Here is a 25,264-nt window from a genome sequence, read left to right on the forward strand (position 1 = left end):
GTGCTTTAAATGTTAACATTCTATCATTCAGCTTAGCTATGTTTACATTTAATATTGCCACAATATATGCTATAATAATTAACAATGACTGTTAAAGCTGTTAATTTCATGTGCAAAAAATGAGCACATTTAGTTAGTAAAATAAATAGGGAATTGATTGATAATTCATACAAATATTGAGAGAATGTGTTAACTATATAACATTAAGAAGACTAAAATACTATTTTTAGCCAGCACATATTTTATAAAAAGGTAAACAGTAATATAAGAAAGGATAATAGAGACAAAATTATCATAATTCTAGTTGGTATAGGCTGTTTGATATATTAGAATTCCTAATATTAAACAAAATGAACTATAAGAATATTTAATTTTCAGCTATCTAATTCCATTTAAGCCATGAGTCTTTCAAGAAAAAGTCCTATTTGAGAATTGTTCATATCTTACAAGAATAATTTAAAAGTGAAATGTCAACTTACTATCTTTAAATTAAATGAGGGGAGGGTGTAGCTCAGTGGTATAGTGCATGCCTAGCATGCACAAAGTCCTGGGTTCAATCCCCAGCACCTCCATTAAAAATAAATAAATAAATAAAATATAAATAAATTAAATGAGAAAGGAAGCCTCCAAAATTCATGAAAGCAACATTCCCAAAACATTTTCCTTAATCCAGATATAGTAAAAAATGAAAATTGTATAAAGAAAAGACATTGAAAGAAAATGATGAGGTATCCAGGACACGTTTCGTTCTCACTGACTGAAATTCAAAACAACAGATACTACAAAAATGCTTTAAAAGTACAATCCTTTATTATTATGAACCAATGGAGACTAAAAACGGAAGCAAAAAGCTTGTCAAAATGATTGCTATAGACTGTAAACCACTTTCAGTAGTTGAACGCTAGACATTTTTTGAGATTTGCCATGCTATGAATCCCAGGTACCAAGTTATTTCCAGAAAATATACAATGAAAAAGCTTCTTCATGAATTATACTCCATGAACAAAAGGTTATTGATGTTATTTAAAATGTCAGTTGAGAATGATCATCTGTTTAACCTCACAAATGTATCACACAGTGACCAGAGAAGCAATATAGTAGCTGACAGTGCTGAGAAATTATCATTCCTGCATTTAATGTCAAACTTTAAAAACCACATTAATAATTTAAAATCTTAAATGTTTATTCTTTGATAGCAATTCTATCATCAAAGAGAAATTCACTTTGACCAAATACTGATTTTAACATTCAGTGATTCCATACTCATCCAAAATATGCATTTGGATAGATGAATAGATGGATGGACAGAAAGACAGCTGAACAAAAAGATACATAGAGAGAGACAATATTAGCAATATACATATATGAATATATACACACAGTGGACTCCTGAACACACGGGTTTGAACTGCATGGGTCCACTTAATACATGCATTTTTTTTTTCACTAAATACTGCGGTACTGCATGATCCACAGTTGGTTGAATCTGAGGTTGCAGAACCGCAGGTATGGAGGAACCTCGGGTTCAAAGGGCCAATTAGGAGGGCTGACTGTAAGTTATACACAGATTTTCTTCCAGCAGATGGTCTGCACTCTAACCCCCAACATTGTTCAAGAGTCAACTGTACATATTCCAGTGCTGGAAAGGGTGTAGACAAAATGTTTGTGGTGATATTTTTATCACAATGATACTTTAAGAAAGATCTAAAAAACATTTATATTTTTTAGCCCAGACATCCCAATCATGAGAATTTATTTGCAAAAGGTGTCTATGCATAAACATATTTATGGAAGCATGATTTCCAATATTACAAGATTGGAAAAAATCTAAATATGCAAAAATCAGGACGGGATAAGGTATACATCTTTTTCTATTTAGAGTACTCATCACTCCTGTTTTTGTTTGGCTAATTATTATTGGCCTTGGGATCCCAATTCTAATGTCATTTTGTCAGAAAAAGCTTCCCACCCAATTAGGATCAAGTCCTGTTACTGTACATGAGACACTATTTTTAAATTGGAGCTTATACTTAATATAATTGTATTTCAGGGCTTATTTGATAAACACTGACTTCCCTCCCCATCTCCTGCAAACAGTACACCCCATGAGAGTAAGTGCTATAGTTTGCTCACCATTGTATCTTCAAGGCACATAATAAATATTTGTTATATGTCTATGCATGTATAGATCGTGTATATACAATGGATCAGCATAGAAGTCAGAAATATGAAAATAGTTTTATTATGATAATTATATAAGTGATTTTCTCATAAAATTTCCCAGAAAACACACACACACACACACACACACACACAGAGCTACTAACCTTTAGCTCTGTAGAGGCAGAAGCTAATTTTTTTGCTTCAGTTAATGCATACAATTGTTGATAATCTACTGGTTTATACTTGATGCTTCTTATTCCATTTTTCATATGGAATACCAGATTATCTGTTTTTCATTAAAAACAGAAAATGATGAAGAAACAGTATTGTGTTATTGAAAGTCAAAATAGAGTTATGGCAACATATTGACTGCCTGTCTTATTTTTAAAGATTTTTAAACAAATATGAGAAGTAACATATTATGACATTCATAGTATATTTGAACCTCTATCTCTGGAAATTTAAAAAATATTATCACTATATTCTTGCAAAAATTACTTCTAAAAGGGCATGAAAGGAAATACTTCTATTTTAAGTTAGTATATTGAGAATTTTAGAAAATATATTATCAAGATACAAAGTGTGACCATTCTTTTTATTTAAAAAGTGTTAGTCATCAAATGTGAATATTTAAGTATCACACTATTATAAATCAAGAGAAATAAATAGAATTTTTAAAATCATAGCTACATTTTTAACTTAGAAAAACTGAAATAGTTTTCAAATAAATTTTTTAAAAGGTTGAGACTTAAAGCTAAAAAATTTAATAGGCCAAATAACATTAAAATGATATAAAATGTTTGGGCAGGCATTCTCCATCCAAATATATAAAATGTCCTTAACATGATATTAACTTGATAGGAACTATTTTGATAAAGTAACATGATATTAACTATTTTGACAAAATAAAATAGAGATAGAGGATACTATAAAGCCAAGAAGCATGAAATACAATAACCCAAGTGCGACAAGCAAAAAATGTACTTTTGCCTCCATGAAAAATTAACCTGTGCCCTGTAAAGCAATTGAGATTTAGTAAGTATATCATGGGTCACATGACTATAAGAAGGTTCCAAACAATTTTAGGACGAGCGCAATGAAGGAAAGAATGATTGTCCTGACCATTGTAAGGGAACTGGAGAAATCTTCAATGTGACCAAAAGATGAACCTTCTATTATTAAAACTTTAAAATCAACATTTCAATTTTATATCATGCATAATCCACTATAAATCATAAAACAGGCTTAGAAGTAGAAAAATACCTGAGCTGTCATTCCTCTGAATTGTCATGAAGGGTCGGTCTGTTTTATTCATGTTTTCCGTATCTATCAAAGAAACAAAGACAGCTAAAATTTCATAATGTTATCCTTAAAACTGTTTTAAAGATACATTCATTGTAGTGGTTTTTAAAATAAAGCCCAGGTCTAGGTGCCATAACTCTTTGTATTTTATTAAAATGTGTTTCTCCTTGCTCGTAGAAGCCTCCTTCTGTTAGTTTTTTCCCTTTGTGCTTTTCCTGGTCTTGGTCTCTTCTTCCATCTCTTACCTCTTAGTCCTCCTCTCTTGTGATAACCAATTATAAAGGTTTTTTTTTTACTTTTTAAGTAATATATTATAACTTTCTGTATTTTCTTTTGAAATCTTTTATTGTCACTTTGGTTAAGTGTATAAGTTTTGTTCCATAGTGACCTCTGATCCTATTTGACCAAGTGTTTTAAAACATTTTTGATATTTTTGACAAATTTCCCAAAGATTTCAAATTCTAATTGAAGTCTGTTTGACTGCTAGCTAACTTTGAGGTTTTCTAAAGGCTCCTGAGATATCTCAGAGACAGAAATATTAAACTAATTACACCTATTCAGTATGTTAAATGATATGGGAAGCATTGTCAAATGAGTGGTAATAAATCTTCCTAGGTTATATTGTATGGGAAATGTTATTAATATAAATGTTCTAGAAATTATATGAAATTTCTAAAAGTTGAATATATCCTGCAAAAATGTTATCAGTTACAATTGTAGTAATTATCTTAAAATGTATGCCATAGCAATAACCAAGTTTGTCAATTGCATTGTAATCAGATTTTTAATTATCCCTTTTCTTTTAAATTGAAGTATAGTCAGTTTACAATGTTGTGTTAATTTCTAGTGTACAGCACAGTGATTCAGTTATACATTCCTTTTCATATTCTTCTTCATTATAGTCTATTACAAGGAATTGAGTATAGTTCCCTGTGCTATATAGTTAGACCGTATTGTTTAATCTATCTTATATACAGTAGTTAGTAGCTGTAAATCCTGAACTCCCAATTTATCCCTCCACCCCCTAACCATGACTTTTTAAATCTTTTGTCATTTATAGACAGTTATTGTTTTGATCCAATGCTTTTGCAAAAAATGCTTCATCTTCAAGACTCATAGAAAGGACTTTTTGACAAGTACAGGTGTCATAAATTTTAGATCATACCACTGACTGGGTAGGAAATTAAAGAAGTATAATGGAAATCCTGACGACTTCATGAAGCTATTAACGGAAGATTAAGATCAAGGATTTGTCACCTATTAGGACTCAGAAGATGGAACATGGAACATGGTTATAATTTTTTTTAGTTTTTTTGTCTGAAATATTACTGGGTTTTTAATTTGTATGTTCCAGACATAAGGAAACCCTTTCCCTCAAGCTAACTATGACTTATAGTAGTTTGGTAAACTATACCTTCATAAATAGAGTTGAAACATTTATCTTTTCTCTCTACCTGATCCCTCCAGAAACTCGAAACCTTAGGTTCCCAGAAGCCTTTTCAGGTGAATAAGGCTGAAAAAACATTTAAATATAAAGTTAATTTTAACATATGTGATAGAGAATCTAAACTTTAAAAAATTCATAACCTCAACTAGTCTCTTTGGGGTAGGTAAACAATCAAGACTTCTCTAGAGATGAGAAAAAACAGCAAAGAGATCATTTATGTAACAAGGCAATCTTTTTACAGTGTTAAAAGTTTGTATTCTTCTCCTTCCTAAGAAAATCTCTTTTAATACACCAAAGAAGAAAATGTTGGGGAGGAGGGTATAGCTCAGTGGTAGAGTGTGCGCTTAGCATGCCCGAGTTCCTGGGTTCAATCCCCATTAAAAAACAATAATAATAAGTAAATAAACCTAATTACCTCCCTCCAAAAAATTAAAAAATAAATAAATAAAAACAGAAAATGTCAGTTTACTTAGGCTTAAAATTGCACAACATATTGATAGTTTGTTAATTCTAAATTGCTTAACTGTGTAGATGTATAGATTAGCCAATTACCTCATGAGGGTAGATTTTAAAAGACGATGAGGATTCTGCTAGACCACACAGTGTGAGAACAATACTGAATCTGAAGAAATATCTTGGATGTAGCATCAAATTATAGCTTTTTTCAAATGAAAGATCTCATGACATTTTAAGCATTAGTTAAACCACTATGCCCAACGTCCCACTTACACAGTATTTTTCCAACCTGCCGTATTCTCTTTCAAATTCTAAGTACAATGGCACATTTACTTCCATTTTGAAACTTTATGCACTGTTGTTAGCATAGGGGAAAATTATTGTTCTGGAAAAATAAATGGAACCAAAAGATAAACTATTAGAGCTAATAAAAACAGCTACATAAAGTGCTCAGTTACATAATAAACATCTCATAATCAATTCTAACATAATGGGGTAAGTTCTCATTCAACAGAGCAACCAAAACAAAATAAACATAAACAAAATATATAAGCATAAACTGTACAAGAAGTTTGTAGGATTCATTTTCTAAAAGAGTACAACAATTTGGTAAAGGAAACAGAGCTTGAATAGAGAGAGAAACAATTCTGTGTACCAAATATTTAATAGTGGCAATTTGAGGGTAGGAGGATTATATTTGATTTTGATTTCTTTTTGTTACTTGAGCATATTTTCTAAATTTTTGTTTTTTTATAAGAAAAAGGAAAACATATTAAAAAAATACTAAGCAGGGGCAATAGTTATTTCACTATATATTGGGATAAATGCTACCACAGTTTTCATATTCTACCAGTTAAAAAAGAAACTGAATTTCATCACACCAAGGATCCTTTAAAATGTGAACTTGTACACAGGAGTATAATTTTCCACTCTAACATTGAATTAACATTTCTTACTACTCTTTTCTTATTAAAAGACAGGATATACTAAGTACATTTGTAGAATTTTATAAAAGTTGGAAAAGCTAGCATTAGAATATTTACAAGGTCATTTTTTAATTCTCTCTGGGGAATAAATATATTAAACTATTTTTTCAATTATGAAAGTACTGGTTAAATAATATCAAAATGTATAGACAACTATGAGGTAAAAATCAGAATTTCCAGGCTACTTGGCCCTAATACTCCACTTGGATTTAGCCCTGGTAGTCATTTTTAATGTTTTATTTTATATTCTTCTGAAGATTTTTTATGCACATACAAGTGCATATCCAATTTTTATGCAAATGCAATCATGATATATGTACAGTTCTACAAGCTGCTTTTCATTTAATAACTTATCTTTCTATATCATTTTGTGTGCCCATGTTTATATATATGTGTATCTTTAGTGGTTGCTAAATGACACATATGTATATGATATATATGTTATTATCATCATTAATATATATTATTTAACCAGTACAAGAATCCGAAAAAGAAAATTCCAAAAATATTCTGCCCTTTTATTGCAAAACAAAATCTTTAAAATCCCTGCCGTTTTCATAATTCTTATAAATTTTTTAATGAAGCAAATTCTACACAGTCCACCTTTATGAATTTTGCTATTTATAAAAATCCATAATAGCTCAAAAAGGACAGTTTAAATCAATCTCACTATTGAAAAGGATTCAAATACAAATCTACTAATCCCATATGCATTTCAGTCTGGGGAGCAGACTCAAGCAGAAAGAAAAGAATTAACCAAGGCAAGGGACCTAGAAGTTTCTGGGGACTTGAGAATTCCACAGAGAGTGGAGGTGAATTCAGTGGAGCCTCTCACGCCCTTACTCCTGCTATGTCCTCAAATCTATTTCAATCATTTTAAAAGCCCAGAAGAAAATGCATATATACCTAGTTTAAAGCAGTACATAGTTTAAAAAAAAAAAAAAGTAGGGGGTGTGGGGTGGAATTTCCAGACACTGAGGTGGTGGGGTGGGGATTAGATGAATTCACACAGCTCACAATGATAGTCTCAGAAATCTGACCAGAAGCTGTGACTGGCAATTCCAAGTTTTGGCAAAACAACTGGGGAAATTTAGTAATTATTTATAAAGAAATACTATTCTGTCCCCAGTGTTCTTCCAAATGTGGAACCCATAAGAGATAAAAGTGATCCTCTGCTAGGAAAAGACTCACCACTTGTCCTGCTTACTTGAGTTGCCATTTTGGACCTGCTGAAACTGAAGACTTTATCAGCTTTCTTCTGACACAATTTGGGAACCCACTTTCTCATCCTACACACCTGGACTTGAAGTTAGAGGCTTCTCTGCTTCCTCCTGGCCCCTTTTACTGCTAAACTCTTCATTCATAGACAGGTATCATATAATTCACCCCTGCAAATCATTTGTACAGATTTTCACAATACCCTTTTATTTGTTTTCCTAGACCCAGGATGAGTGATGTCTCAGAATCCTACGTATTTCTGATCTAACAAATGGTTTCCTATTGCTTTCCAGGACAAGGTTCAAACTGCATAGTTGACAAGGACCTTTTACAGCTCTTGCCTATTTAGCCCATTCTTTCCCCATTATACCATAAGCACACTACTCTGCATTCCCAAACCACTTGCAAATCCCTGACCACACAATATGTGTGGAGGGCAGAACAATGGCTCCCCGAAGATTGCCACATCCCAATCCACAAAACCTTTGAATACATTATATGGTGAGGGAGAATTAAGGTTGCAGCTAATCAGCTGATTTTATCTGTGGAAAGTACTTGGGATTACCCAGGTGGGCCTGATGTAACCACAAATCTTCCTTTTAAGAGGAAGGCAGAAGAGTCATAGAGAAGGAGATGTGAGGACAGAAGCAGAGGTCAGAGAGAAGAAAGATTTGAAGATGCTACCCTGCTGGCTTTGAAAGGGGAGGGCTGGGACCACGACCCAAGGAATGCAGGCTATCTCTAGAAGCTGGAAAAGGCAAGGAAATAAATTCTCCCATAGAGCCTCTAGAAGGTATGCAGCCCTGTTGAAAACTTGATTTCAACCCAATGAGACCTATTAGGGACATCCAACCTCTGGAATTGTAAGACAATAAATCTGTGTTATTTAAGCCATGAATTTTTTATTTGCAATTGGTTATTTAGCAGTGGGAAACTGACAATGCTTTTTCACACTTCCCTGCCTTTGCACATGCTGTTACCTGTGTGGGGGATGCCTTCCCAGCCCTGGCTTCTTCTGGCCAATGCCTACCTATTTTTCAGTCTCATTTTAAGCATCCCACAGGAGCCTCACCTAATCCAGGTGACGATTTTTTTCCTCTCTTGTGTTGCTATTGTACTTTGTGTATATCCCTTCTGATGCAGTTATTCGTTTGTCCAATGGTTACTGAACATCTATCACAGACTAAGGGATATAGATTTACTCAGTTTCTACTTCATCTGAAGTAGCCCCTTCCACCCTCAATCACTCTTTATCCTCTCATTCGAATTCTTTTCCTTCATAGCACTTCTCACTATAAGGCACTATGTATTTATTAGTTTAATTACTTATTGCTCAATTCTACAACTAGGATGTATGAAAGCAAGGCCTTTGGCTGATCATCTCAGTTTCTCCAAAGTGCCTAAAATAGTGCTGACATATTAGACACTCAATATATATTTGCTGAAAAAGCATCAAGTGATTTTATTTTCAGATCATAGTCCTGTCCCTAAATCTTGGTGTTTGAGGCAAACACATAGTTTTCACCTCCTCTTCTCCAATTTTTAAAAAAATCTAGGCTCACCTGTATGAGATAAATTATTATAAAGAACAAACTCCAAACCAAAATGGGCAGTGGATTGAGGTATACATCAAGAAGTAAGGAAAAAGAAAAACTCCCATGTTATCCCAGTGAATCTCAGCACTGACTGCAAATTCATGTTAACTACAGTTGCAGGTGCCCCTTGACCAGCTATTCAGCTGCCAGTCACAGCATACAACCCCCATCCCCAACACGCAGAAACCTGGGCAATGTCTCTATTTACTAGTAATCAAAGGATGTCTCTGCCATTTTGGTATCCAAGAGCTTGAGGGTAAGAAGGACATTCTTTGCATAGTAGACACACATTATCTGGTCTTTCTTACCTCCAACATATATTAAGTGAAAAAAGCAAGTTGCACTATGATACATACCATATGATACCACTACATAAACAAGCTCAGACACAAAAGAATGCTGTACAACCGCCCTGCCAGCTCTCTTTCTCTTTCCAAAGGGAAAAATCTACAGGTTATAAAAACAGACCAAACTAAAGAGGATACTGTAGCTATCAGTTAGTTTCAAAGGGGACTTTAGTTCCATCTGTAATGAAATCTTGGTTTGTGTGGTTTTTTTTTCTTTTTTTGTTTTTTCACAAAAAGAACATACACATGTGTATGTTAAGAGTAATAATTAAGAGTAATAAATATTACCCCAAAAGGTCTTATTCCCTAAATAATTATATTACCTATTATAGAATTAATGTGATTATATTCAAGTTTCTAAGTGATTATCCTGTGGGTTCTGTTGGTGAGAATCCCACAGCCTGGCCACCCGATCACACTCACCTCTGAGCCTGCCACACTTGGACAAGTCCTGGAGCACTTCGACCCTACCAACTTGCAACAACCCAGTGGCACCCAGCCTGAAATATCCAGTTAACATTATCTGTAGTTTTGGATATAATTCAATAATTGTTACACAAATTTGTTGTGCCTTGTATAAGAAATTTCTTTTGACATCTTCTTTAACAAGGTGAAACACAGCACTCTTTCTCTTGATTAATGATCACAAATGCATTGCTCTTTCTTCTGAGCCTAAGCTTGTTCATTAAGAGAAAAGTGCCAACATCAAGCTCACAAGCCAGGTTACAGAGTTCAACCACTAAATGGAATTTTGAGGTGGCTTTTCACTATTACTGCTGAGGAAATGCTATTGTCTGACATTTAAAAGTGTGGCAGACACAGCTAGGTGCCAATATCCACTCTCCCTGTTTTCCTTCCTAATAGAACCCAATTTTGTTCAGGGTTAAAGCACTGGCCTTCCTTGATACCCCTGAGGCTACCCAAGTGACCATGTGACGAAGTTCTAGTCAATGAGATACAAGCCCAAGTCTGCTGGGAATTTGAGGACAAGATCTGCTTTTTCCTATGGGCACTGCCCCTTCTCCCCTGTCCTTCCTCCTTTATTCCTGCCTGGAATGTGGATGTGAAACGAGGTATGGGGCGGCCATCTATTACTGTGTAGTGAGTATACCGATGAAAGATACACACTAACTATTGCAGAAAGCAAAGCCAAAGGGAGCCTGGGACACTGTTGATATCAAGAATCTGCTGTACCTGCTGTGGATGACGTCTCTCTAGACATGGTATGAGAAAAGCAGACAAGTCATCCACAGCGGGTACAGTATAAAAATCCTTCTAGAAAAGCACCCATCAATACAAGCACAGGATAAAATACTAAAAAATATTGCTGCCGTTGCTCTTCAATGGTAGCATGGGAAAATTACAGTTAGCAAAACTTCCTATTTTAAATCCCCAGTAGAGTTTCTTTTGCAGTTTCAACATAGCTGAGTGAGACTAGGTAAAAAGATGTGTAGGTGGTTCTGGAGGGGGAAAGAAAAAAGTCCTTGAAAACTTAATTCCACTATCAAAAAGTAAAACAGACAAATGTGTCTGTGGGTTTTCAACACTCCAAAATAAATCATTTTTGCACAAAGGATGAATTATGTGAGAAATTTTCTTTTAAATGCTACACAAAAGCACTTTAAAAAATTTTAAAGAAAAATAGCAATCCACCACTCTTTAACCACAAAGACTATAAAACTGTTAAATGACGGTGCCTGGAATGTGGTAGCACTAATACACTTTGAATAAATGAAGTAATACAGGGTAAGAAATATTCATTCATTTTTGTGTTATTGCCAGTTAAAGATCTCTAGGCTAAGCTGTGAAGAAACAAAGCATTAAAGGATTAAAGGAGTTAAGATAAAGTTTAGAGGAAAGGATAGAAAGAGTGAGGACAAAGAAAATCTGACAGAACAAAAGAGATAAAAAAGAAGATTGTGTTTATTTACTTCTTACTTCCTCTTTCCACTTCCTTCAGATTTGGGTCCAAAAAAAGACATCCTCCCTCCCAGAAAGGCCACAAACTCACAGTTTAGATCAGCTGCACTGAAGTGGCTACAAGCCTTACTGCAGAGGCAGCAGGGCAGGCAATTCTGAACCATCAAAGGTGGGCCCTAAGGCATGTCTGGGTGAGATTTCCATTGACAAGACACAGAACAGGCTGAGCAGCTCTGCTCTGGAAAAGAGGGAGGAGTTTCTGATGTGGGGAGAGGGGCTGGATGGGGAGGGTGTAGAGAGAGATGTCAAACAGCCTTTTCCTGTGTCAATTTCTGTTTCAACCCAGTCCTTCACACAGAAAAGGAAAGGGAAATTCTCTACTATCCCTTAGTTCATGTTCTCTTTCCACAGGGATCCTATTCTCTGAACAATAACTGGAAATTCCTTATACGGAAAAATCTCAAGAATATCCTACGAAAGCTGGGGAGGTAAAAAAAAAAAATTCTTTTTTAAGTTTCTTTCCCTTAGAGAAAGAGGGAAGGAAGAGTTCTAGGGGGTCAGTGGCGGGAGGTGGTGAGAGAAACAAGCTGATGGTGTAACACAAGGACAAACAGTAAGAATTATGCTGTATAGGATTTTCCACTTGGCTCTAACAGTACTATCAAAATACATTGTTTCAAAATATAATGGTCAATAATATATGAAATAGTTGACTACTATTTATCAGTGGTCATCAAAAACACGAGATACATAAGATACCTATGCAATGGGAGGTTTTAAAAAGGTAGTACTAAAGAGAACACTATATTAGACCAACAAAATTGGTTCGTTTAAAATACAATTGAAATCAAAACTGCACATCCTCAAAACTAAGGTGTACCTTAACTCCAGAGCAGTGTTGGACTTTGGAGTAAGGCTACAGTAGACTGACTTCCAATGCTACCACTTACAAACCATAGGATTCTCAGCGAATTATTTAAATGGTGGAAAAGATGTAATACTGTAAGGATGTCAACTCCTCGAAATTGATTTATACACTCTCAGTTGCAATCCTAGATTTTTTTGTGTGTATATGAAAATTGGCAAGCTGATTTATTAATGTGTATAGAAATGCAAAGGACAAAGAATAGCCAAGGAATCTTGAAGAAGAGAACAAAGCTGGACAGAGCTGGAGGATTTACAGCATGGTATAATAAGATCCACTATGAAGTTGTAGTAATTAAGACAGCATGTTATTGGAGCAAGAACGGATAAACAAGGCAATGAACAATATAGAGTCAAGAAACAGATCCACGCATTATGGTCAGCTGATTTATGACAGAGGTGAGTCACACTGCTGTGCAGTGTGCAAAAATACAGTCTTCAATAAATGGTCCTGGGTCAATTGGATGTCCATATGGAAAAAATGAATCTTGACCGCCTCCCAACAGTCACAAAAATCAACTCCAGATGTATTAAAGATCTAAATGCGAAAGATAAAAAATGAGGCTTTTAACAGAACACATAGGAGAACATACTTGTGACCTTGGAATTGGCAAAGATTTCTTAAACAATTCAGCAAAAATAGCTAATCATAAGTGGAAAATGTATTAAGTTGGGAAATACTAAAATTAAGAACTTCTGCTCATCCAAAGACTCCACTCAGGGAGTTAAAAGGCAACCCCAAAAGTAGGAAAATATATCTGCAATACATACATTCAACAAATATTGGTATCCAGGATATACATCTATTTTAAAACACATAGAAATTAATAAGTCAGAGACAGACAACACAATAGAAAACGGGGCAGAAGACCTGAATAGACACTCCACACACACAAAAACGATAACTAAAAGGCCAACATACATTCTAAAAAGGCTCAACTTTATTCATCAGGAAAATCCTTTAAAACCAAAATGCAGTATCTCTATAAACACACTAGGGTGGCTAAAATGAAAAAGACAGAAAATACCAAATATTGGTAAGAAGATGGAGCAACCAGAGCATTCATACACAGCTAGTAGGAGAGTAAATTGGTACAACTGCTTTAGAAAACTTACCAGCAGTTCAGTTATATGACACAGACAATCTACTCCTACGTATATCCGACAGAAATGCACACGGATTTATTCACCAGGAGATACCTATGAGAATGTTCATAGCAGCACCATTCCTGGTAGCCCCAAACTAGAAACTGCCTGAATGTCTACCAGGGGGTGAATAAATAAATTGTGGTCCTTCTGTCTGGAACATTTTCTCAGTCTTTTCTTGGTTTTCATGATTGTGACACTTTTGAAGATCACAGGCCAGTTATTTTGTCCAATGTCCCTCTACCTGGGTTTGTCTCATTTTCTTCATGATTAGACTCAGGTTTTGCAACTTTGGCAGGAATATCACAGAAGTGATTCGTGTTCTACTCACTGCATCCTATCACTTGATTTCCATCTGTCCATTACTGATGATGTTCACTCTGAACACTTAATTAAGGAAGCATCTGCCAAGTTTCTCCCTTAGAGTTACTTTTTTCCCCCACTTGTAATTTGTAAGTATTTTGCGGACAGTTGCTTCGAAATGCTGTAGATAGCTCATTCCTCATTAAACAATTAATTCATGTGTATATGTATTTGTCTATACTATCTGTGGAGATTCATTTTATTCAGTGGGTTACAATCTGCTATTATAATTATTTATTTTGATACTCCAATTATCCTCACTTTGGCAGTAGAAACCTCTTCAAGCTGGCTTTTGTGTCCTACTTAAAGAAAACAAAAAACCCAACCATTCCTATCTTTTAGCTCACAGTTCTGTAGGTCAGAAGTCTGCATGGCATGGCTGGATTCTTTGCTCAGGGCATGACAAGCCTGAAATCAACACATCAACCATGCTGAATTTTTCTAAAGAGGCTTTGGGGGAAAATCTGCTTGCAAGATCATTCTTATCATTGGCTGAATTCATATGCTTGCAGCTATAGGACTGAGGTCCCCATTCCTTGACTTGTTGTCAGCCAGGGGCCACTCTCAGCAACTTAACGCTTGCATTCCTTGCCATGGGATGCCCTCCATTTTCAAGACCACCAGAGATAATCACTCTCATGTTAAATCCCTCCCGTGCTTTGAGTCTCTTTGACTTCCTCTGTCTCTGACCTCTCAACTCAAATTTGTAGAGCTTATGTGGGAAGATCAGGCCCACTAGATATTCTCCCAATTATAAGATCAACTGATCTGGGACTTTAATTACCTCTGCAGAATTCCTCCTGCCATATAAAATAACACAGTCACAGAAGCACTATCTCCTGACATACACTCCTGGGAACTACATAAGGTGCTTTTGCTGGGGAGCAGGGCTTCTCATGGGCCATTTTAGAATTCTGCCTCTGCATACGTAAAGTGCTAGAACCGTGCCTGGCACATTATAAACACTATACATGCATTAGCTATTATGATTATTGCTCATCTGGCAAATTCACAGAAATTTAAAAAATAGCAATGACACAGGAATGATGAGAGTGTAGTGAAATGACACTTCCATGTACCATCAAAGAAATACAAATTTATAAAAGCTTCTGGAGATTGGTTGTCAACGTGTATCGAAAGCTTAGTATTCGCACTTCTAGGAATTCATCCTAAGGACACAGTCAGAGGCATACCCAAAGATATATGAAAGAAGGCATTAATTATAGTATGTTTACAATAATAAATATGTAAAAAGAAACCAAAATCTCCTTTTAAGGGTTTGATTAAATAATATGGCATAGCTATTCAATGGAATACTATGTAGTCTTAAAAACAAAAATAATAAATAAACATAAAAATATAAGGAGGCATATTCATGTTACAAGTGAAAGAATTACAGGTTACCAAATTGCCTGTGTAGCCTTACCCAGTTTTCATCCAAACACCAAATGGACTCCTACTTTTCTCTTTGTCTCCTGAGCTGGGTAACAGTTAAGCTTGGCATGGCAAGATAGATCTTAGCCTTCTCACATTGCTGTTAGTTAAACAAGGCTTCTGGCAACTCCCTAGGGGAGCCCCGGCATCCTCCCCAGAGTATGAGGGTCACGTGAAAGGGGAGAAAGCACTCCCTGACACCACTTGTCTAGTCGTGCCGTTTGCCAAAACAAGGGCGTCCTGCAGAGGAAGGCTCTGCGTCCTCTCCCCTGGCGCTCTGTGCTGCCGTCTTCCCCAAGGCCTTCCTGCAAGTGCAGAAAGTGTGGCCTGGCCTTTCATCTCTAACGCGTAGCCCCGCTTTATGCTAAACTGCTTAAATTACACTTTCACTTAAGATTTTAGACTATGGTTTTCGGTTGGTTTTAGCTATAATGAGAGGTATCCCAGGGTAAAATATATGTATTAATTGAGAAGGGGGATGACAGACGTTAACAATCATTGAGAGCACCTATAGTGCACTTTAAAATAGCTACTATTTGTCCCTTTTACAGGTGGGAGAACTGAAGTTCAGACGGGTTAAATGACTTGTACAAGGATGCACATTTAGGAAGTGGTAAAAATAGGTTAAGGATGTACACTTAGGAAGTAGTAAAAATAGGTTTTGAAGCAATTGGTTTTACCCTTTTTATGATACCAGTGAGATTATATATATACAAAAAAATTTCAAAAGTGTCCCAATAGATCTTAATAATTAGCCTAACTTAAGACCTACGGCAGTGCACATGCCTGCTTTCCTATACATGAAGGCAAATTAGCTACAAGCTATGTGATTACAGAGCAGATTGATTTTTTTCTCCTAAGCTATTTTCATTTCAGCCTTTCAGACTTCAACTTTCAAATTAACCGATGTGCTTTTAACCGGAAGATCCAGACATCACCACAGGTTCAGGTTGAAACAATTCTTCCCACTGTTCTTTCAACTCAGGGAGAGACATTCTATAGTTTTTGGAATAGCACTTTTCCATAGATTCAAAAACCAAGGATAATTTCTTCCTTCTCTTGCTATTCCCTGACACAATTCTTGAGAAAAGTGAATGCCTAGGCCCCCAAAGTCACCAACTATCCATTTCTTCTTCAAGGACTTTCTCTCCTATCCTTCCCAGACTCCTTCCCCATGCTGCCCTCTGTGCCACTGCATAGACACGCCTCCCCCTCCAGCTGAGTTTCAAAACCTCATATCAGGCTGTCCCTCCATGTATATTCACACTCTCCTCATCCTGGTTGGGCTCTGGCACACTGTGCTGGGTCACTCCCAGTCATAGGTGCCTCCCCCACCATTTCATTTGAGTTCTGACACCCATCTCAGGCTGCTCCTCCATGTGGGTGCAGGTCTTATCCTGGTTGGTCTCTGACACTAGTGCAAGTCAACCCTCCCAAATGAATCCTCTCCTTTCTTTTTGGGTTCCAGTACCAGGCTCTGGGCCACCATGTTTCCCTCTCCCTTCCAGTGGAAAGAGCAGCCCTGTTCTGCCCCATCTAATGGCTTTAGGACTGATTGTTCAGGAAGGAAAGAGAAAGAAGAGAAAACTGGGTAGAAGATACATTGTCTTCCTCCTAAACAGATAATGCACCTCAACAGAAATTCTCTATTTTATTGCTATCATGATTTAACTGTTTTCTGTTGAAGACTCTCAAAATATTTGATATATAAGTTAATTTCATCTATAAGTAGACATACTCTTAAAATAGGGACCAGTCAATATTTCCTGAAACCTTTTTAGTCTAAGAAATTGATATCTATGTCCATTAAATTTGAAATTGATTACTTTTTAATGATCATAAATATGGGTAACCAGTGATAAAGGAAGGGAACAGTACCCAGTATGCCAACCAGGGAAGAAAAATATCATACCACTCAAGCTCACGAGCCCTGGGGCTGGAATGTTAGGTTCCAAACTCAGCTTTGAGGCCTTTGCTAAGTTCCTTAACGTCTTTGTGCCTCAATCTTCCCATTTGTAAAATGAAGATAATAATGGTACTTCTTAGAGTCATGAGGAGATAATTTACAAAGATTTCTTAGAAGAGGATCTAACATCAAAAATATCATCAGGAAATATTAGTTATTAATGTTATGACCAGTTTCTCACAGATGTCAGAAATTGTGTCCATAGACTGTGATTCTTAGACCCTGATTTGAGAAACAATATATTAAAATGTAGACTCTGTCACTTAGGTGAACACTTGGCACTAATGTCATCATAAATCCATGAACACAAAACTAGGTACCAAAATTATATGAATGGATTTAAGAGGATATGTTTATATTCTTCCTTAAAATTGTGTTTGAAATAAAAACATAAAATGTAAATTCTCATAGAGAACTTACAAATCTCCTAGCATGTGTTAGCAGTCTCCAGAGTGAGAATAACTCCTTATAACACAATAATATATTTTCATTCTCTCTACAACTTGAGGTAGTATAAAGAAAGACTAAACAGTCTTTTACTGAATTTGATTTTAGCTTAAATAGGCAGGCTTTCTTTCAATTATTCTAAATAAGAATAACCTAGAACAACAACAACAGCAAAAAGAATAACCTGGAAGAAAAGAAAGTTTATTCATGATGGAATTCATGTTCATCAACTGCAGATCATGAGAAGATTATGATAAAGTTAACTGAGTAGATCCTAGATCAACTCCAGTTTTCAACCCACATTCCCCTAAGGGCTAGATCAGTACTCTTTCAAAAGCTCTTATCCACATCTTCATAAACTAATTAAAGTAAAACTTCCTTTTTCTTCATTTTTAAATAATTTCACCATACAGCTAAATGAAGAATGCTCTGTAGGACCACCACTTTACCTGTTTAGATCCATCTTGCCCTCTGACTCAATTGGTAATTATTTTCTCAAGATTTAACAAGTTTCCAAGACAAGTTTCTCACATTTTCTGAATTCAGCACATAAGTTTAAGTAGAATAGGGAAGATGAAATGTTCTGCTCTAAAAATGGGCTGGCACCTCCCTTTGGTCATAGAGAAATAATGTCATTGTCAAACATGACCCGGGTTAAGGTCCTGTTGGTAGAGAAGGAGCCTTAATTGACTATTCAGAAAGACAGCAGAAAGACTACATTGATCATGCTTTCATATGTATGTACCTTGTTACTAACCAAGGTCATTTCTTAGCACTTATTTCAGAGAAAATTCTAGTTGTCTGATGATTTAAGGTGTCCCATTTTATTTTTTTTAAAAAGTTATTTTAAGAACTTCTATCCTATTTACACGCTGCTTGGGACTATAGTAGACATAAAATAACTGCCTTTTGTCCTTAAGTGAAAAACGTTTTAAAAGCACCAGAAAGATTTAATACAGCTATGGTTTATGTCATCTTGAAATTCACACATTACATGCCTTAATTCCTCCCAGACAGAAGGTTGGAAGGGGACTGACTCCCTGGGCAGGGAGTTTTCACTCAAGACAAGAGGAGAGAAGAACCAAAAGGCATATCAAGCACACGGAACAGGGAATCTAAGGGCCAGATGTGCCTGGAGGAGAGTTATTAATGGGGAAAGACTGGGCAGGGAGACCCAAGTTCAGAATGAGGGAAATGACGCTGAAGAAAAGCAAATGAGGCTAAAAGCAGGAGTGTAAGAAGAGAGGAGTGGAATTGCAAATTAATTACTTAGAGTAAAAAAAATGTTCAAAATCTTTTCAATAGCCAAATTCTTTCATAAACAAAATTCCTTCTCCAAGATTTTAAACTGAAGGCCAAAGGAAGCTTGCAGTCAGTCTTTACCCAGTGACTAAAGTTCTAAGATATAAAGCTTAACAGCTGTCACAAACCATGTTTCCCACTAAAAGAAACTGGTCTGCGGTGAGCATGCATGAAGCCAGTGTGCTGAGAGATGGAGGGTGTGAATTTTTCTGAGGCCAAGGCTGAATCCTGCCTTTCCCTCAGCTTCATTTGTCCCACCTTAGTTGGTATTCCTGAGCCTATAATTTTTAATTTTACTTAAGCTAGATTGCATTGTAACTATGAATCCTGAACAAATACATTCAAGCAACGTAAAGATTTGGCAGGAAGTCACTTACTGTTTGCAGAGCCCCTGAGCATCTCCACAAAGCACCAAGGTTCCCCAGATGAGAGACTGAAAGCTACTACCCTAACTAATAGCTATTATTTGAGACTTGTCTTTATGAGCAGATGTGTGCTGGGGTCAGAGATGAATTTACACCTACTTCATTCATTCACTTGACACATCAGACTCTTATCATGTGCTAGGCACGGCACTAGACACAGGGCTACAACAGTGGATATAAGAGACATGCTCCCTGTCTTCATGGCGCATGCTGTCCAATGGCCTGCTGTGCTCACGGACAGTGACGACAGAAGGCCACCTCTCCTTGTTATTGATGGCTGCTACTCTTTCATAATAACGCAATGAAAAATGTTAGTGCTTAAAATGAACATTCTATATTTATCATGAACATTTAATTAAACAATCAATATCATTTGTGAAATGCCTAAATCACGAGTCCTAAGAGATACTAGGTCAGCTTATACCTACCATAAAATCTTAGAGAACATTTAATCAAGATGACATGGATGAATTAAGCATTTGCTACCAAAGTAATGAGGCTTTGTTTTATACTACTAGTTATTGATCTTGTTTGGCTCCTTTAAAATATTGGGGCAAATGATGTCTTTCTTTTACTTCTGAAAGGTAATTGTTAGCCCATATGCCTTTCCTTAGCGTTTAATGTTATTATTTATGAATAGAAATGATTAAAGGATCCCTCTATTAGGAAGCCAGACCTTCCAAGGATAACCAATCCTTAGACAGTAAAACAACGGAATCCAAAAGTGAGACCTGTAGCTGCAGTAGCATGACATGATTTGTAAGACTTTCGCTGCTACGCCAAAGGAGGCGGCCTGGGCTTGCAGGGTTATGGAAGTACACCTGTAAGCATTTACCAGAAATACCACTGGGGCTGTGACCACACTAGGGATTCAGGTGAGCATTTCAAGGTTCCACAAAGTTTCCACAGTAACAGAGGCACTATGGAAGGTGTGAGAGGACAAGAGCTGGGTGAGGATCTGAGCCGGGGGATGCAGTTTTAGGGTGAAATCATAGGGAGGTGGATCCCCAGTTCTTCCCTGAACTCTCTCCATCAGACAGGAAGTGATGACCTCACCAGACAGATTCACACTGCAGGATCATCATGTAATCAGACATAAATCCACTTCCTGCATCTGAGTCAAGATGATTCTTTCATCTTGGTTCATCCCCCCTAGTTTTGGGTTGCATCGGGTACCAGCTTAAAACAGAAAAAAAAAAAATTACTTCCATTTCTCTGCAGAGCATTCACTTTTCTACAGTGGTTCTTCCATTGATTTATCCACTCACTCAGTATTTACTGAGCACATACTACATTCCAGTCACTGTACTAGGTGCTGGAACTGCAAAGATGAAGATGACACAGTCTCCATCCTCCAAAAGCGCTAAGCATATAGTGTCTAAACTCACAGAAGTGGTCTCTAAACTGTTGTATTACATACTTCTAGTAAGTGTTTTAGTGTGTTCTGTCAGTAATGGATATTTACTATTTGCAACTTATTATAATCATTATAGACTTCTATTCTTGTATTCCTTTCATCTCATACCTCAGGGCAAAATAAACCTTTGGATAATGTTCCTAGGTAGCAAGAGTTGATGTAAATCTATACTTTAAATGATCTTAATTATTTTAAATCTTCTGTAAAATGCAATCAGTTTGCTATTGCTATTGTCTTTACCTACAGTGGGTCTGATGGCGGGATCTCCAGGTATTACTGCACACAACCCTGTGCTGTCCCGCTGCTGAGTAAGCCCTCACAGAGGGATGGAGGAGTCACTTCTGGCTTTTTCTCATCATTCATTGTGCCTAAATTACAAATCTCATCTAGAATCCAGGGATGTTTGCAGAAACACATTTAAGGCACTTGTCCATTTTATGAAGGTTATCTTTGGTTAAGAAAAAAGTTAATGTAATCAGTCGATCCTCTTAAAACTAGAAAAAAAGTAATTATAAGGTTTCATAATGTGCTGAGTATGACAAATGAATGAGAGCAAACTTGGTACAATGGGGGACTGAGTGAAGGAAGTGCCATGCATTAAAGATTAGAACCACTTACTTTATTTCCTTAGATTTGAAGTAGAATATCTAACACTGCCTTCCTGTACCTTCCTGTATAGGATTGACCTGTGCTCCATTTAGAAGAACACTAGTCTGCAGAGTAAGACAAAGAGCCTGACATTAGAGGTATCAGAGCACAGAGGGCACACAGCCTCGTTTCTCTAGAGGTGGGAGGCAGAGGTGGAGAAAGGGCGGGCAGGTGATGTGCAAGGCGAGGCTTACAGTAGGCTGATTTCATTACGTGTAGGGGAAGAGAAGGTTTTAGAAGACGCAGCTATTTAAGCTAGTGGGGCACAGAAGCAGAACGTGTTTGGAGTAGCACGAGCAAGCCATTCAGGGTGGCGGAAGTTTAGGGGGCCAAGTGGGCAGCCTTAGATACAGACAGAGAAATAATAGATGAGAAGGAGACTGGCAGAAATCTGCTGGTGCCAAGAGCAGTGATGGCTTCAATTTAGAAAAGGAAAGCCAAAATTAAAGAGATGAGCTGACGGGAGAGCAGATCACAGAGGTGGATAGATTTTTAAAGAGAAATCATTGAGGAGCATGTCATATTAAAAGACACTGCTGTAGAGCAGCTTTCTTGGGAGCTAAATAAATGGCTCTTAATGCTAAGAATATCACAGAGAATGGAGCAGTTACCCATAAAAGTCTTTCCTAGTACCAGATATCTGTGGCTTAGACGAATGGAATAATTACATCCCAAATCAGATTTTAAAGAATACAATGACCATTTTGCTTAATGGCCAAAGATCTTTCTAAATTCCTAGCCTCTGATATTCTGTTATTTGTAACCTCTTACTCTTCAATACTTCTAAGGGACTCTGGAGATGGACCCGTAAGAAAAGTGTAGGTTCAAAGAGCTGAGTCCATGTCATTGAACCTTATCCCACTTACAATCACTGGCCACTGGTTTTGAGTTTATCTGCCAAAAATGAAGCTTGGCTACTCTACATTAATATATGCATACATTCAAACACTACCCCTCTTATACCAAATCATTACACTGTACACCTTAAATATCTTACAATTTTATTTGTTAATTATGCCTTGATAAAGCTGGAAAAAATACTACTCCTCTACTCCTGGAAAATCCAAACTTTTGCAGAAAGACAATATACTATACTTAAGGCAGCACAACATTACCACTGACAAATAATTAGGGAACTGAGTCAAGGACCTCGAGTTGCATCTGACCCACAATGAAAGAATAAAAACTGTTCATAACTGCTTTCCAAAATGAAAGAAAATGGGAAGAAAGTAGAACTATTCTGGGATTGCCAAAAAGTTGAGAGAAAGAGGATTCACGTTGCAAGGAAGCCTGAGCAAATTCTACAAGGGCTGGTGCACTAAACATTAAGGGGATGTTTGGGGCAAAGTTGTTTAATAAATAAGAATCAGTGCTAAGGCTTAGGAGATGCCAGGGAACTCTTAGCATGGAATCTCCCTGAATTCTTCCAACCTCTTCTCACTCTCACTTGCAGAAGGCAAAAAAAGAGATCTGAGGGAAGCCCACACTCTTGGGCTTCAGAAGTGGGAGAGAAAGACCAAAGAGGACTTCACCCCCTCCACTGCTCCCTTTCATGTGCCCTATGCCCTCAGTAGGGCCTCTCTGCTTGAGGCAATTCTAGATTTTACCTCACAAAAGCAGTAAAACTTGCCCACTGTATTCTTACCAGACCCTGACAGCTAAGAATTTTTTCATTCATTCTGCTTCAATAACAAAACTCTGTTGTTTGTTCTCCTTCTACAATGTGTTATCTCATTATAAAAAATTCAACAATACATAAAAAGTCCATCATAATCCTATCCCTTGGAAACAGCCTTTTTGTGGTGATTTCTTCAGCTTTCTTTCATTATTCATTGGGTCTGTTCCTTAATTCTGAACAACAAAAAAATTAATTTTTTAAAAGATTTTATTTTTATCTTAGAAGTATATAAGATGTTCAAAATCTATTCAAAGCACAAATGCTGCATTCTTGTATTATAAATATAATAGGATACAAAGCACCAAGCAATAATATAGCCTTGCCTATTTGAGGGGATAGCTCTAGCCAAAAAGTAGAAGTGGCTGACAGACTTGTGTATCTACTGTCCTGCTTCTGAGACAACCAGAAAGCTGCCTGTGACCTGGGGGGTGGCCTGATGGTGGCCCATACTTCCAAATGGCCCCTTCTTCCTTGCCGCCCTAGGGAAATTCCCATGATCTCAGCTAGTTGTTGGAAAGATGTAATCTGATTCACTTCAGGTTAATGTGCGAATGAAGAAAAGATTGCTTAAGCAGGGACCTTTCCAGGAGTATGTTTGTTAAAGCAAAAGCAACTCAAAAGGCTAGAATTTCAGTCTGGGTGATAAAGTGAAATGGGAGAATTTCTGCTAGTGTCTGAAGATCATTTTGATTAGAGGAACTATCCCCCATTGAAACTGAAAATCACAAAAACGTGGAAAGCCTGTCCCCGCCTACGAGAGTTCTAGCATAATGCTAATCTCATTGCAATATTACACTGTATAAAGGCAGGAGACTGGAGGAGGAAGACCATGGGCGTTGGAATAATGCACCTGTGAATTCAGCCCTGCCCCTTACCAGAGGAGTGTCTTTGACCAGATGTTTTGGTGGGTTTTTAAATTTTTTTTATTTATTTTTGGGGGGGAGGTAATTAAGTTTATTTATTTAGAGGAGGTACTGGGGATTGAACCCAGTGCATGCTAAGTGTGTGCTCCAGCACTTGAGCTATACCCTCCCTGCCCTGTTGCTGTTTTTGTCATTCAGCCTCTCAAATGGCTTTCCTCACCCATTAAGCAGGGTCACTACGGGAATTTAAATGAATACAATAGCATATATGAAGTGCATGACACACAATAGGTACTCAAGAATAGGAGGTATTGTTTCTTTCAGATTTCTGCAGTCTTCTGTTAAGCAACAGTTAATGGAGTGGTGAAGGATGGTTCTACTACTGGCTGATGGGGACCAATACACCTCTCCCACGGTGTCGTTACTGGAATGGTTAGAATGCTGTAAAATGTTTTCCTGAGAGAGGTTCGAAACCAGGCAAAATTTGGTACCCAGACAGAATTACTTTACCCTTCACAGTGCTTAATTTATTTTTTCTAATTGGAGTTAGTCAGCATTTATAATTAGAAATATGACATCAAATCCCTATTTCCATAATCTTTTAAAGAAGTGTATTCCCTCACGAGAGCAACTGCAGGAGTAAGCCACAGCTAGCTTTTGTGGGGGAGAACATAAGATCTCCAGGAGGCCACAGTCCTCACCGTGCCCTAAAGTCCCCCAACACTGGGGAAGACCATCACTTACCGTTCAGCAACCAGCTTGCATTATTGTCGACTTGCTACCTCAGGGCTCTCTCTACTACTTTTCATTTCCAGCCTGGCTCCCATGGTCATTTGAGTCAGTGACCTCTGCCACAAGGGCAAATTAATACATTTCACAATATACAGCAGTATGTTTCAGTTCTGAAATCAGATAATTTGGGTTTGAATACTGATTCTCCAGATTACTAGTTTGGGGACCTCAGGCAAAGTACTTCACCTCTCAGAGTCTCAGTTTCTTCAATCCTACCAGAGAAATAGTAACCGATTCATCTCCCAGGGTTGTGGTGAGGTCTGAATGATGTAATGCACATAAAGAACTTTTCATCATACCCAGCCAGGGGCAGTAAACGTTAACCACTACAACGAAGGGGAGGAGGATGATGGCAGTGATTGCTGCTGCTGCTGCAACTGTCACTACCACTACTCTGAGTAGTACCAGCACCATTACTTACTACT

At 37.0% G+C, this 25,264-nt stretch overlaps 1 protein-coding gene across 10 annotated transcripts in view; it reads right to left on the bottom strand.

The window, feature by feature from the left end:
• CCDC148 (coiled-coil domain containing 148) overlaps positions 1-25,264 on the bottom strand; it is a 308,196-nt gene that overhangs the window by 252,226 nt on the left and 30,706 nt on the right. For all 10 annotated transcript variants that reach the window (XR_004319878.1, XR_004319876.1, XR_004319877.1 and 7 more), the window contains exons 3-4: positions 3,427-3,489; positions 2,328-2,449 (exon numbers count right to left, since the gene is read on the bottom strand). Coding sequence is in view for 6 of the 10 variants with exons in the window: in XM_032479509.1 (XP_032335400.1) it covers positions 2,328-2,449; positions 3,427-3,489 (185 nt within the window). In the remaining 4 variants the exon portion in view is untranslated. The remainder of the gene's footprint in view (positions 1-2,327; positions 2,450-3,426; positions 3,490-25,264) is intronic.

This window comes from Camelus ferus, chromosome 5 (assembly GCF_009834535.1).
Source record: "Camelus ferus isolate YT-003-E chromosome 5, BCGSAC_Cfer_1.0, whole genome shotgun sequence".
NCBI classification, from domain to species: Eukaryota; Metazoa; Chordata; class Mammalia; order Artiodactyla; family Camelidae; genus Camelus; species Camelus ferus.